The sequence below is a fragment of the Melopsittacus undulatus genome, chromosome 11 (assembly GCF_012275295.1).
Source record: "Melopsittacus undulatus isolate bMelUnd1 chromosome 11, bMelUnd1.mat.Z, whole genome shotgun sequence".
Taxonomy (NCBI): Eukaryota; Metazoa; Chordata; class Aves; order Psittaciformes; family Psittaculidae; genus Melopsittacus; species Melopsittacus undulatus.
This window is the reverse complement of record NC_047537.1, coordinates 21,915,937-21,930,147: the sequence shown is the minus strand read 5'-3', so window position 1 is coordinate 21,930,147 and position 14,211 is coordinate 21,915,937. Positions and strand designations below refer to the sequence as shown.

Genomic DNA, 14,211 nt, shown 5'->3' with positions numbered 1-14,211 from the left:
AAAAAGCCAAGCTCTTCTGTCATATATATAAGCATAAATTTAAAATAACATTATCAAGTTATAAGAAACAGTTTGAGTTTCTTCCAGGGTAAGACACCTGGTCCTGACCAGCAGGTAGCATTATTCTGTTTAATTTATCAGTAAGAATATTAAATACAATAAGATTATTATTGCTTTAAAATAAGGCATTTTTAACATTTTCTTCTCGAGATGTACTCAAAATTAACCTTCCCAAGTTTACCAATTCCTGTCTAAAAGCCCGATTCCTACGTCAAGTTTTGTTGACTAAATTCCCAGATGCAAACTACATCACTAAGGAGTTTTTGTTTCAAGTCACTAAAGTAATGTACTCTGTTTATTTTACCCCGAGATTCCAACTATTCAGGCGTGCTTCAAGGTCACTGTCATCCAAAGAGCTGGGTTTTTTATGACGATGCTCCTGGAACATAAGAAAAGTCAAACAATGTATCAGAAGAGCTGGCAGATACATAGGCAAGAAAATAAGCTACTCATTGACTTGGCTATGCCTACACTGTGCTTCCTAACACCTCTGGCAGCTTTAATCTAAATAGCTCCATTACCAGTAGGATACTGTACTAAGAAAGGAATTCAAAGGATAAATTAGCTGTCTCCTCACTTTAATGTTGTTCTTTATTTTACTTATTTCCAAAGCAACAGCCTCCTTTACAAAGGGTGAGTTTACTAAACAAAAATCAAACTACTCTGTTCTTCAGGCAACATGCTAGAAATGATCCATCTCCACAGGACCTTCTTTGTGGCTAAGCCAGAAATCACCCCAGCAGCCTCCAAATAAATGGAAAGTAATAGTAATTAAAGGCAACCACAGCAAGGCAGGGATAGTTATAGTAGGTATATGCAATTAGAAAATCGGAACGCTGAAGCCTGGATTACTTTGTCACATTAAGTTTTGTTAGCAAGAGGTTTGCATATTGGCGTGCAAGCAAATCTCTCTTAAATCTGCCCATTCATTATAAGCATAGAGTGAATGGAGCTTTGACTTCAGTTAATCAACACTTGGTTGAGGCAGTTCTTAATGTTTCTTAAAAGACTCCCTGTTCCTCTACCTGGGCCAGAACATCTGTGCATCACTGACAACAGAACAAGATACTATTTGTTCCAGCCAGCCAAACGTTCATCAAACTGTTTGGCAACGCAAGAGAGAATTATTTCATTTAAAGACTCTTTTAAAGCTGTAATCACAGTAGAATCCAATATATGGAGCTGAAGAACAATGACGTGCACTGATTTGTCTACCACTGCCCTGGAAGCCTGCGGCAGAGCCAAGAACAAAAAGCATAAACAAACCAACAAAAACCAGAAGCTTTAAAGCCCCAGATCCAGGTTTCAACTGAAAGAAACCCTTTTCTTTACAAAAACTGTTCCATAAAAGCTATTTCTTTAAGTAAAATAAACAGGAAACCAATGAGGAGAAATTTAGTAAATCCAGCATCTGGTTTTTATTTTTTATCATGTCATTTCTTTCTTAAATCACACTCGTATATATACAATTAGCACACACACAAGTACATTCATATCAACCAGAGCATAGAGCAGACACCCATTTTTTGCCCACAGACCACTTGTAGCCCACCATGGTAAAGCATCCTTTGCTAGTCCTCTATTCCAAACACGTATCAGGACACAAATTTCCCCACAAACACCTCAGAAGCAAGCTGCCAGTTTATCCCACTCACAGGTCACATCATCATAAGCCCAGTAAAGAAGAGTAAGACCAGTCTGTATGAACACCTTGGGTGTCAAGAGCCCACTTCCAGCTGCATGCTCTCTAAACTGTTCCTCTGATACAATTAAAACAACCATAGGCAAGCCCACAATATACACACAGCAAATTCAGTGTTTCATGGAGGAATGAAAGCTATTATAGAAGCACTAGCTATGGCAAAGGAACTGTGTCAGACAGACCTCTCCAGTAATAAAGACTGGACACTGCAAGGCTACAGAGTACATTCACAATGCTTGTTGATAACATGTAGTTGTCAGGAGTAATTTTCAGTTTAAATGCTTGCAATTATACATACAATATCATTAAATATTTTGGGCTAAAAGGGTTTTATGTGCAGCCTGTTTAGTGTCCTTCTATCAGCCACAATGCTGCCTGTGGAAAGCCTGATAAAACACTGTCCAAAATTCACTCTTTCAGAGGTCAACCATCACTGAAGAGAGCCAAAGACATCTATGCAGCTTTCTTTAATCTGCTATTGCGAAATACAAAATGATGTCAATACAGTCAGCCTGCCAAGCCTAGGGAAAACAATGCAGCAGACGTTAATCACGCTACACTAAACAGAGGTCAACTGTTAGGATTAATGGAGAGCATCCTGCAAGAAGTTCTTTCCCCCTGCACTTGCAGAGGGCACATTTTGATGAGCATTAGTCCTTTCCTATCACTCCTTCCCAAATGTCTGCACTTGTACACAGGGATCACGCTTCATGCAATTAGAAATAACAGCTTTATGGGGATATACAGAAACAATACATTGAAACTAGAGCAAGTTTTAGGACAAAAAGGAGAAGCATCTTACAGACTGTGGTGTGGCTGGGTTGTCTTCAGGTGTACGGTGAGGAGGACTCATAGAATGTGATCTTAAGTTTGGCTTCTCGCTGTACTTGAATCTTTCGCTATGATTAACAAAGAAAGGAAGCAGAGAGATAATTCATTTTCAGCAACTTGTGGCACACAAACAAAGTTAATCTTCAAATAAAATCTTTTAAAATATACAAAACAATTGTCAAGATGCAAAGACCAAAAATAGTAGAAAAAAAAGTAAAAATCTCTTATTAAAGGCAAACAAAAGCCTTCAGCATTCCATTAAAAACACAACACCAAAACCTCCCACACCAACTATCACACCAGAAATATCATGTACATCACAGTATATTAAAAGGTGTTCTCTGCATTTCTCTTACTGCAGCTGCCAACAGATTTTTAGACTAAATCCAAGCTGAGAAGGCTGAGCTGGAAGAATGTTTTTAAAACAAAATCACTGAGCATCTGAGACAGTGCAGGATACAGTCCAGCATCTCGGGCTGAAAAAAAGGGATTAGGGTGATGGTTGGATGCACCAAAGGGGAGAAGACTCTTAAGACCAAAAATACGTGAGGTTAGATCAAGGTATGTTTCGTAAGACATACACACCTGAAGACAAGGGCAAGCTCTACACAGAGCTCAACAGGAAAGTGGTGACTTGTAAGTGGAGAGCAACATGGCAAAGAAGAGTCCTAAAGATTGTATTTGTGGCATTTCTATTTTATCAGCTCAAGTGGTTTGAGTGCACTGAAGTGGACAGGGATTTTCTGGAAAAGCTTTAGTCGAAGTGCTGTTGTTTAGTCATAAGCAACAGGAAATTAAGAAGCAGACAGGTGCTGATCACCTTCACCATGTACCTGGGCAATAGATACTTCTCAACCATAGAACAATGAAAGAAAAGAACTGCCTGGGACAAAAATAAAATGAAAGTTATACAAGTTTATTGGATAGGCTGATAGAGCAAAAGATCCAAAACAGTAGTGAAACACTCTTCAGCATATACTCCACTGTCAAATCCACACGTCTTAATGTAATTAAAACCTCCTGTTAAGTCACAGGAAGGTGAAATGAACTAACTGTATTATATTAAAATCAAATCAGACCACTAAAATACCTTTCTTTCCATCTGGCAGCAAATTATACAGTAAGTGATGCCAAAAAAAAACACAGACAAATTAAGTGTTTGTGAACAGAAAGACAACTGTTGCATGTACAATATAAACTAGTCACTTCTAGGAAGACAAACCCAGACCAACTTCTCATGAAGCACAGCCCCAGCTTTCAACAAAACAGTGGAGAACAGTGAGACAGAACAACTGGGAGAATACCTTCCCTTCCAGCACCACTAAATACCGTCAACGGTAGTGATGCAAAGTAACAATTGCAAAGCCATAAATAGTTTAGATAAGCACAGTATTAGAGGCAAAAAAATCCCAAAGAAACATAATAATACAATGACTGGAGCACCTCATGTATGAAGACAGGCTGAGAAAGTTGGGGCTCTTTAACCTGGAGAAGAGAAGGTTGCATGGAGACCTCAGAGCAGCCTTCCAGTATCTGAAGGGGGTCTATAAGGATGATGGGGAGGGACTCTTCATTAGGGACTGTAGTGATAGGACAAGGGGTAACGGGTTGAAACTTAAACAGGGGAAATTTAGATTGGATATAAGGAAGTTCTTTACTGTTAGGGTGGTGAGGTACTGGAATGGGTTGCCCAGGGAAGTTGTGAATGCTCCATCCTTGGCAGTGTTCAAGGCCAGGTTAGATGAAGCCTTGCATGGCACCCCATAGCAGGGGGGTTGGAACCAGATGATCTTAAGGTGCTTTCCAACCCTAACTATTCTATGATTCTATGACTGTCTTCAGCATGTTCCAAATCATGCATTTCTTACCCAGATTTCATTTGACACAAAATTATCAGTCATTAAAAGGAGACAAAGCTTTGCCTGTCAGTAGATGTGCACTTTCATCAGGCTTCTCTTCTGAACAGTATTCAGGTTACTTAACAACTCAATACAGCCCCAATTGTTTAAAATGAGAGAAAACAGATTTCATGCCCCTGCCATTAAGAGATTAAGGAATGTCAATAAATACCCAAACCAACCCAAGTTACCTGCAGTATTTTAAACTGACAAAATGGGGAAAACTAGATACTTTCTTGGTTCTTTATGTCCTATTCTGAAGAGGAACTGAAAAGAAAGTTGCTTTAATTAATTCTATCATTCTATAATTCTCTCTAAAAGAGACCCTTAAGGATGGACTGCAAGTTTGCTTCTATCAGCCACATACTACCCATTCATTCCCTTTTCCAGCCTTTTGCTAATACGGGTCAGGCTCCAGAAATCACAAGAGTATTTATTGTTCCTCCCATGGCAGGTGAGTAGAGAACGGTCTTGACACCAGCCCTGTGACCTCCTGCTTCAGCCAAAACAGTGAGCTAGCAGGGGAGAAGGAAGCAATTTGCTGCTAATAAAGGAGATCAGTAAATAATTTCCTACTAGGAACAAAGTAAGGGAAACTCACTGGTTCCTCCTGGTCTGCAGCACTAACCTTGGACAATGTTTTCCAGGCATGATCTATAAACATACATATATTTATTTCCTATGGGGTCAGCAAGCCCAGGTTTCTCTTCAAACCAAGCTACACATTGCTGTAGCCAGTCCTCTCATGTTTCAAAATAAAGATGCACCTTGCTAGCTCCAGCTGGCTTGGTCTTATTCATTTACACCCTGCAAGCAAGGTTTGTCTATCTGCTTCTTTTTCAGCCAGATAAACAACTCTGTATAGAAAAGCCAGGCTCTTCACACATAGAACTACATGTATTGCAAGATAAGAATGACTATGAAAAGAAGTTCTCCATTTGTTTGCTTCTTTTAAAGGAGGGAATCTTGAGATAAACAAACATCAAAACATTACTCAAATATTTCTCACTGACATTATCTATTTTGCCTTGAGAAAACGTTGTGGTCTATCTGTAAGAACAGAGACACGGCTGGAATGCATCATTTTCCTCCAGCTACACAGATTACATGCCTATGGAGACAGCTTGCTTGAGACAAGCTGAGTAGACACACCGAGTGTAATGTAACAAGACCACCATCTGCTGGCTCTCTTGTCAAACTGCAGAGCCCAGGAACATCTAACGCTTCACATCCCATGAACAGCCCATTCCAAACTGTACATACATAGAAAGACGGGATCTCTGTGTTGAGTATGGCGAACATCTTAACATAAACGCGTGTGGATATGCATTAAATAAGCTATTTTTACAAAACATAGCAGCTGAAACATTTGCCTTCAGTAATTCTTTCTGCACAACTCACCCATTTAACCTAAATTTCTCATTGTTATGAGGATTAATTTATGTCATCTACCAAAGCTATCAAGATTTCTAGTTGCCAACACAAACACAGATTTCCTTAGACACAGCTCCGCTCTTGATGTGAGCATCATTAGCAGAGCCATGCCTACACAGCTAAGTTTCACTTCCATATTTCTTTACACCCATAACTGACCCCATCACATTTACTTGCTTCTCCTGACATGAAATAATATGTAACACAGGTCTCCAAAGTTCCCAAGGCTCTGGTGAGGTCTGTCTGCCCATCGCCAATGGAGGGATTGCTACAGTCCCACAGGACAAAAAAGGAGAAGTAAATGAAATATATGAAGTAAAGCTTCACCATCCTGCCCATGATTCTGGGGATTCTGCAAGAGCAAGCTGAATCTTAGGCTCAGCTAAGGGGTAAAGGGGTCAGACTTCCAATATTCTACTATATCTACTGTCTTCTACCTCTAGATAGGAGAGTTGTGTTGATACTGCTTTATTGCCCCTAATATCTAAACTGGTACTGCATCATGATGACACTACTCCCAGCGACCAAGACAACCTCATCAGATCTATGGCAGCTATCTTTACATGGCACAATGCTATCTAACACAGATTTAGCTGAGGCCTCTAAAAGCATTTCTAAAGCATAACACATAGCTTGTTTCCATAAGGCTAACCCTAGGTTTTTTTAATTGAGGGTATTTGAACAGCTCTTCCCAACTGCTCTTTGTATCATCAAGCCTAAAGCAGCAATAGGATAACACAGCTAGGAGTTCCTCTGTTCTCCACCTTTGTCTTAAACCATGAGTCTGCTACCAAAATCACAGGTTCATGTCAGAGCATTTGAGTGCAAGCAACCAGACAACCCCATAGTATAGACAGTGGGACTCAGAAAGAGGAGATGCATCAGTCCTTAGAGCAACTTTTTTAATGACTGTTAGGAATTACATAGTTAATGGACACACACAAGGAGAAGTTTCACAATATTCAATATCAACATGATGTAACTTGCAAGAGGGCCTGTCTGTCATCTACCCAAATCACAGCTGAGTAACTAAGAAATGCAAGAGTCTGCACTGTGATATATAGCATAAACAGGAGTGTGCCTAAAAACTAGGAAGAAAAGCAAACAATAACCACTTACGAAAAATAGAAGTGAACACTTAAAGCCTTTTGAAACAAAACCTGGGAGCAGACTTATAATGCAATGAAACCAAGCCAGGAGTTTCATGTAGAAGTAGAGCAAACACTTCCTCTTGCACAGTACCAAGTTTCAAGTAACAGTCCCACTCTACCTCTAAGAATGCTTTCTTATCCAAGGATTTCAGAGTGTTTCAACATTAACTAAGCCTCAAAATGAGCAAACAAGAGTCAGCTCCATCCATGCCCGAAATGCAGCCACACAAAAAAAATGCAACAGAGGTCTCAAAAATCAGCACAAATTGCACTGTATAGGAAAAACTAGAAAGAAAATTGAGATTTAAGAACAGAATGTAGATTAAACTAAAATTTACTTCAGATTCACACAAAATAGGGCAGAAAAAAGCCTGTGATTTCCAACGGCATCCAACTGGTCAGCTTGGCACATCTTCAATACTGCAGGGGTATTTTTCTTAGCCACCAGAAAGAGAAGCCCTATACATTTCATTCCTTTACCTGCTCTGTGAAGAGCTCTATACGCATCTCATTGGAACTAAGGATGCAGCTCAAACTTACCAGCTCCTGCAAACCAACAAAATGAGAGTATCTGATGGATTACTATAACAAGGGGAAGCTACAGGTGTTCAGGGCTCTGCTGTACAGCTGCAAATAAGCAGTACTGAAACTTTTGTGTTACCCTAATGACAAACATGCAGGATCTAGACATAGAGGGTGCCAGTCACCAACAAAGAACATGTATGTGTGGCGGACAGCATGATATAAATCAGAGCACTTGAAATCAAACTCAGAGAGATTGTTCAGACAAGGATGAAGTCAATGCAAACAATCTTCCACACACAAGAGAACAAAACATGGCTGAGTACCTCACAGGCAGCAGCTCTGACTTTTAGCCTCCTAAGTTTTAACAAGTAAAGCTGGTCCAATCTGACCTTCTGCAATCCAAGATCCATGAAGCTTATGGGAAATACAAAGAAATCTTGCTAGTTCATAATGAAACCGTGATGAAAAACAAGACAAACAGGTGTTTAATACAAACTAACTTGCTCACAAAAAGATGGATCAAATCCCTTTCTTCACATGCATTTAACTTTTCTTCCTATCACAGAACAGCAACACTTGCTAATCTGCAGAGAGCCACTATTCTGTTTCCTCTATAAAACCTGTGAGCAATGACAGAACTTCCTTTAAAGCTACCACCTGTATGCTTATTTATATTTCTGTTCCCTACAGACATAAGCTGTTTAAAAACTTTGATAGAAATGCTCCTTTCAGTATTATGACTTCAGACTACAATTGCTTTTTAATGTCATACATTTACCCTCCCCACATTTTTGGTCACTTGCTTACTGTACATTCCTTATATTTTGAACTGCACAGAAACAGTGAAGATTAATCCATCTCAGCTTCCTTAATTAATACCACTTTCCAGCTTCCATACATCAGCACACAGAAAACAGGACTGTACAAGAACTCCAAAGACAGCAAATGTTTTGACCTACTGTAAGAAAAATCTGAGTCTTCTGCATCTATACAGCCTTTAACCGTATCACTTCCTCCTTACTGCCTGTCCACATTTGTCTGTGCTTCCCTCTCCAAATTAAGTAACTTCATATGAATTCTCTCTTCCCTTTTGACTACTATGCTTTGCCACCATAATATCCAAGGTCTAGGAAACATAACCAGAATAGCAGCTTATTTGAGACATTTAGAATGTTAGAACAGCAGCTATTATCTGCTTCTGAAGTCTACAAAGAGTGTCACCAGTCTACAGAAAGTATTAACACGAAGAGAGACAATGATGCAAAAAAGCAGACCATGACTATTTTCCATGTGAGCAAACAGGCTCTTTATGCAAGTCATTGGCACCCCATGGTAACCATCAGTCCAAATCACTATAAGTATCTATTAAACATGAATCAAATACTGAATAAAGCAAATACAGAAATCTTACCCATACGTAGGTGTTGTTGCTAAAGAAAATTCCTCTTTAGAAGATATACTCCATGACACCTCACGCTTAGAGTCATTGTTTCCCAGTTCTCCCATTACCCAGTCAGGTAAACAGTCTGGGCTACTACTCCCAACGCTTCTCGAATTTGGTTCATCAAAATAAATCGACTACAATTAAAAAGAAATGCAAGATTAACACTAGAATATATTTACAGAAATATATTCTTTACACTGCTAAGGTCATTGCACGAATATCTGCAGTATAAAAATCCTTTTTCCACTGCAGTCAGCGAGGCCTGCACATATTACCTTCCCAACTCATGGAAGTCAGTACAACAGGCAATGGTTTCGGTGTCTTCCAGTACTTCTTTCAATATGAGCAATTTTAGCATAGATTAGGACTGTTATCTCACTAAAGATGGCTACTAGTCACCTTATTTAAGCATATTTTTCCTTTCACAAGAACCATCTGCTGATTAAGACTAAATACAGCCTTGAGTCTTTTATTCCATCTTTTCAAATCAGATGCAAATTACTTTTCTGATCCTTCAGAACAGTTATATTTAAATGCCTTCCTAGAACCTGAAGCTTGAAGAAGGTTCTTCAAAATAAAGGACTCTGCACATTGAAAGATTTGACCAACACCAGTTACAAGATAAGCAATGTAAATGATGTAAATGCCTATATTCATTCAGGACCAGTTTTCACATCTACGCCAAAGCAAAGACTCAAAAACATTGTCAGAGTGTGTTTAAGGAGGCTTGTCTGATAAAAGAAACTACACTCACCATGTACGAAGGTAACGTTTTCAGCGTCCCTCGTTCTGGTCTATGTGTAAAAGGACCTTCCAGCACACCTCGCTTTAGCATGTGGAGCAGGAGTTTCGCATATAGGTTCCGATTCTTCCTGCCTGCTACTCCTGTGCCCGCTCCAGAGGGATCATACAGCTTTTTAATCCACACTGCACATCGCTCTCGTTCTAGGAATATAAATACACATAAATCACTGCACGTTTCTGGAGCAAACCAAACACACAGGAAAAACAGAAGCCACTACTAGTCACTTATTTTGTAGCTGTTTCCCTTTTAATGCAAAGCAAACACTCCCCTAATGACCAAACCAAAGGCAAAAGCTGTTAACTACCAAGATTAAAGTCTCTAACAATAGTTGACATTTAAATCATCCACATTTTCCAGAGGTGTCTGACTCCTACAAACAGCATGTTCAGTATCAACCTCTAGTAAGCACAGAACACACAAGTCACCAGCAGCTCTGAACTCGCTGTGAGAGCCCCCATTGACCACCACACACAGCTTACATGAGCATTCCTATTGTAAATACACAATAAACCTTCATCCATTTCCAAAGTCTTTATTTATGCACATTTTACCACATTTACCTGACCTATGCTGTAGTTTTAGAACATGAGGCTTCATATCCACAACACACTGATCAAATTCTTCATCGAGTTTTCTCCATACTTCCTCTTCACCATTCATTTTGAATGCGCACAAAGTAACCTGCAAAAGTATTCACACTGGAGCAGAGAAGATCAAACACCACTACGCTTCAGTCTCTGTATCTTAGCCCATTCAAAGATGTGGTTTTAACTGTAAGGAAAATAAACCTAAATGCTTCATTATGTTTAAACAAGCACAGAAATAAGAGTGATTAATTGCAAACGGAAGAAATGGAATTAAGTTTACAAGAGCGTGTTAGTTTAGATTGGAAAAGGAATGCTCAACCACACAAACCCACATTCAATTACACACAGTTTGCATAAAACACCTGCAGGCATTTGTGTCAGAGCCACTTCGGTGAGTTTTTCCTTCTCACAACTAGCTTTGGGGTTGTTGGCTTTGGGAACGAACACCAATGGAAACCTATGGGTTACAAGCAACAGAACCAACTGATGCTGTCAGAACTGGTTTATTAACGCAGGAGCGGTGAAAGTGACCAACGGGAGCTCCTGAGCCCAGCTGGAGGCTGCAGCTCTGCTCGTTCCAGCACACTTCCTTACCGAGCTCACCGAGCACAGCAGCGGCTGCGGCTCTTCCCTTGGGGCAGACAGCCCCACCACAGCCCGGTCCCGCTTCCCTGCCGGGGCCCTCTGAGCTCCAGCACGGAGAAACCACCGCGTCCCAACCTCCCTTCCCTCACAACGACGCTGGGAGCCACAAACCACCCCCGGCCCCGCAGCCCGGATCCCGCAGACCGGGTCCCGCAGACCGGCCCGCACTGCCCCCGGTCCCGCACTGCCCCCGGCACACGCCGCCCCCTTCACCTCGCTCTCCGCAGCGCACGGAGCCGCCGGGTCCCGGCTCCCCGGGGCCGGGGGAGGCTGAGCCGGCCCGGCCGCCAGTTCAAACCGACCGCACCCCCGCTCCCGGCAGCCCCCGCGGGCACCGAGCGTTTCCGCTTCCGCGGCCGGGCCGCAGCCGCTGGGCCTGGTGCTGGGCTGAGGGTTGAGGCTGGGCCCAGGAGCCGGTACGGGAACAACCGCTTGTGGTTGAGAGGGGAAACCGGGATGGAGGCGGCTGTTACAGGAGGACAATTACAGCCTGCGCTTGTGCATCGCGGCCTGAAGTGGTTGATACCCCGCACCCGGCCAGCAGCGGCTGTCCCAGCACACTGAACGGTGCGACCATCACCCAGCGCTCCCCCCAGATACACTTCATGTACAGAATCACATATTTATACACTCGGTTATGCACACACTTTAAAACCCTCAGCAGGGAGCCAAGGAGATGTCAGAAATTGAATGAAACTGACTTAGGCCCTTTATACAGGGACAGACCCAGTGGTCATCACCACAGGAGAGCCTAGGCTGGGAAAGTGAGGGTACAGAAGCAGTGGGAGAGAGCTCTGGGTTCTCTGGGATGTGTTTCTTTGGTTTCATTGCAACTGGTTGGGTGTCAGCTCTGTGGTGAAAACACGAGGCAGAGCAGAATGGGGACCAGTATTCCAAGAGACATTTCCTGAGGGAATAGATCAGTTTCTGGCACAGTTTACTAATGCAGAACAGGATGGCCAGAGAGGTCAAAGCCTACCTGCATTGACTGAACAATTGCATAGCTTCTGTCAGAAAGAGAAAGAAAAACTAAAGATTGGAGCAATAGCTGCGGTCTTGTCCCCCAGCCAGTGCTGCAGCCGGGGCATGCTGGGTTCTGATGTGCAGTGGGAATCCCTGTAGACACACCACTATAGAACACAGATGTCCCAACCGGAATACAGATCAAGTTCCCATTTGAATTGTAAAAAGATGTTCATATAAGCAAAGCACGTTCAGTACTTTCTGTTTTCATCTCATTTTACCATGTTCTCTTATCTGTGTAACTGTCTCAGCAGGTTGCCACAAGTAACGCGAGCACAGCTTAAGGCATTCTTTCAAACATCTTTTTGGCAGATTTCACTCACTTGTACCAGCCTTTGGAACACCTCTACTTGCGAGACATTACTTTTTAGGCCTTTCATGTCTGTAAAGTTTTGATTCACAAACACCTCCCTGCTTCAAAGACTTAGCAGGTCACAGATTTATTTTCCTTCCCTCTTCTTGCTGCAGGAGACTAAATAATAAATTCAGCATAAGAACACTGGCTCCTAAGGGTGATTCTTTCAAGTATTCAAATACTGCATATCCAGCTAAGAAGCAGAGCCAGCTGACGCCATCAGTTGTTATCCTGCTGCACAGGTAAGAAAAACTGGGGAAATTTGCTTGGAAAAATCTGAAAGTTCCTGAGGGAACTGATTTTGTGCGAAATACAAATCATTTTGGGAGAAAAATAGCATTTCTGCGGTGTTTCATGCTAACTTCACTTACGGCAGCTTCCCAGTGTTCTGCTGTGAAAGGCAAGTTAATATTAAACTGTGTTGGGTATCTGAGCTCCATCCTGAACATCCCGATCCCAGCGATGTACCCACATAACATTTAGACTAGACACCCACACAGATAGGCTCCTGCCAGCTCATTTAGGTATGTGTTAAAAGTAGTTATGAATATCTTGGCCTGTAAGTCAAACGTCATTCAAGGATCCAGCTTAAACATGTTAGGAACCAAAACACAATGCACATTCTACCAACAGAACACCTTCTTCAGCTGCTAGCATGAATTTGTCTGTCTGTGCATTAGAGAATTAAGTTGCTGATGAGGACAAAGTATGAAACATTTGATAAAAGCTCCCTCAATCTCTCCTTAAAATTAGGAACCATAAGGCTTCTACCAAACTACTACTCTCCTACTAAACTTCCACTACTACTTTACTAATAAAATATGCACATGCAGCCTTCAATAATAAAATAATTGGAGTATGTTCATAGTAGCTGTAGCATCTTACAGGTAGTTTAACCTTAATGGTAAATGGTCCTTTTGGAAAGTTCAACAGTAGCTTGCTTACCGTATAGCTTACTGCTGCTGGGAACAACATACACAATTTATTATCACATACACAATGTATTGTAAGTGCATAATGAGTATTTATCACTTTCTAGTATGTAGAAATAATTATTATTATCTTTTTCTGAATGGAATTACTTTCATACAATGTAATACAATGGAAATACCATGGAAATGCAATAGAAATAGAGACAGAAGCACAAAACTTGCCAGACTGGCTCATAGAATCATAGAATGATCTACCTGTATCATAAATGAAACTAGAAGTGCAGCTTACTTCAAAGCTACCTAATGACCAGAAATCATTGCTATTGCTCAATGGTGTATGATTATCTTATTTTTTAAAGGAGTCAGTTACCTTGTGTAATATTGAAACAGGGGTAAAAATTAACAGCTGTTGAAATCACTGCTTTCAGGTTAGAATCTCAAAAACAGAGATTCAAGTTATGCTTTGGAGATTCAAGTTAAAATCTCAAAATCATAAATAATCTTACTAACTTTTTACTTTTTCTAACAAAATGGGGGAATTTTTTCAGTGTAAAAGAAGCATTTACCTGATGCTATTGACATTTAAACCACAGTTGAGTACATTTGGACATCTCAGTCTTTCTACTTGGGTACATTCTGGAAAATCCCTGGCTGATGACCCTCTGTCCATCTGTAATTGAAGGTTCACTCCCTATCACAGGGGAGCAGTGATGGAATCAGAACCTAGCTAATAACTAATGATGAAGGCCTCTCTGTATAAGGCAGCTGAGAGCTAAAGGATTTGATTCGTGATTAGTTAATATTAAAAAGGACACACTA

The 14,211-nt window shown here is 41.1% G+C and overlaps 1 protein-coding gene across 1 annotated transcript in view; it reads right to left on the bottom strand.

The window, feature by feature from the left end:
- The window catches only part of CEP112 (centrosomal protein 112), a 158,356-nt gene extending 146,975 nt beyond the window's left edge, over window positions 1–11,381 (bottom strand). The window contains exons 1-6 of the mRNA XM_034067887.1: window positions 11,296–11,381; window positions 10,411–10,531; window positions 9,800–9,990; window positions 9,013–9,179; window positions 2,565–2,661; window positions 365–439 (exon numbers count right to left, since the gene is read on the bottom strand). Coding sequence (XP_033923778.1) covers window positions 365–439; window positions 2,565–2,661; window positions 9,013–9,179; window positions 9,800–9,990; window positions 10,411–10,510 — 630 coding nt within the window. The 5' untranslated portion in view covers window positions 10,511–10,531; window positions 11,296–11,381. The remainder of the gene's footprint in view (window positions 1–364; window positions 440–2,564; window positions 2,662–9,012; window positions 9,180–9,799; window positions 9,991–10,410; window positions 10,532–11,295) is intronic.
- Between the last annotated feature and the right edge of the window lie 2,830 nt (window positions 11,382–14,211).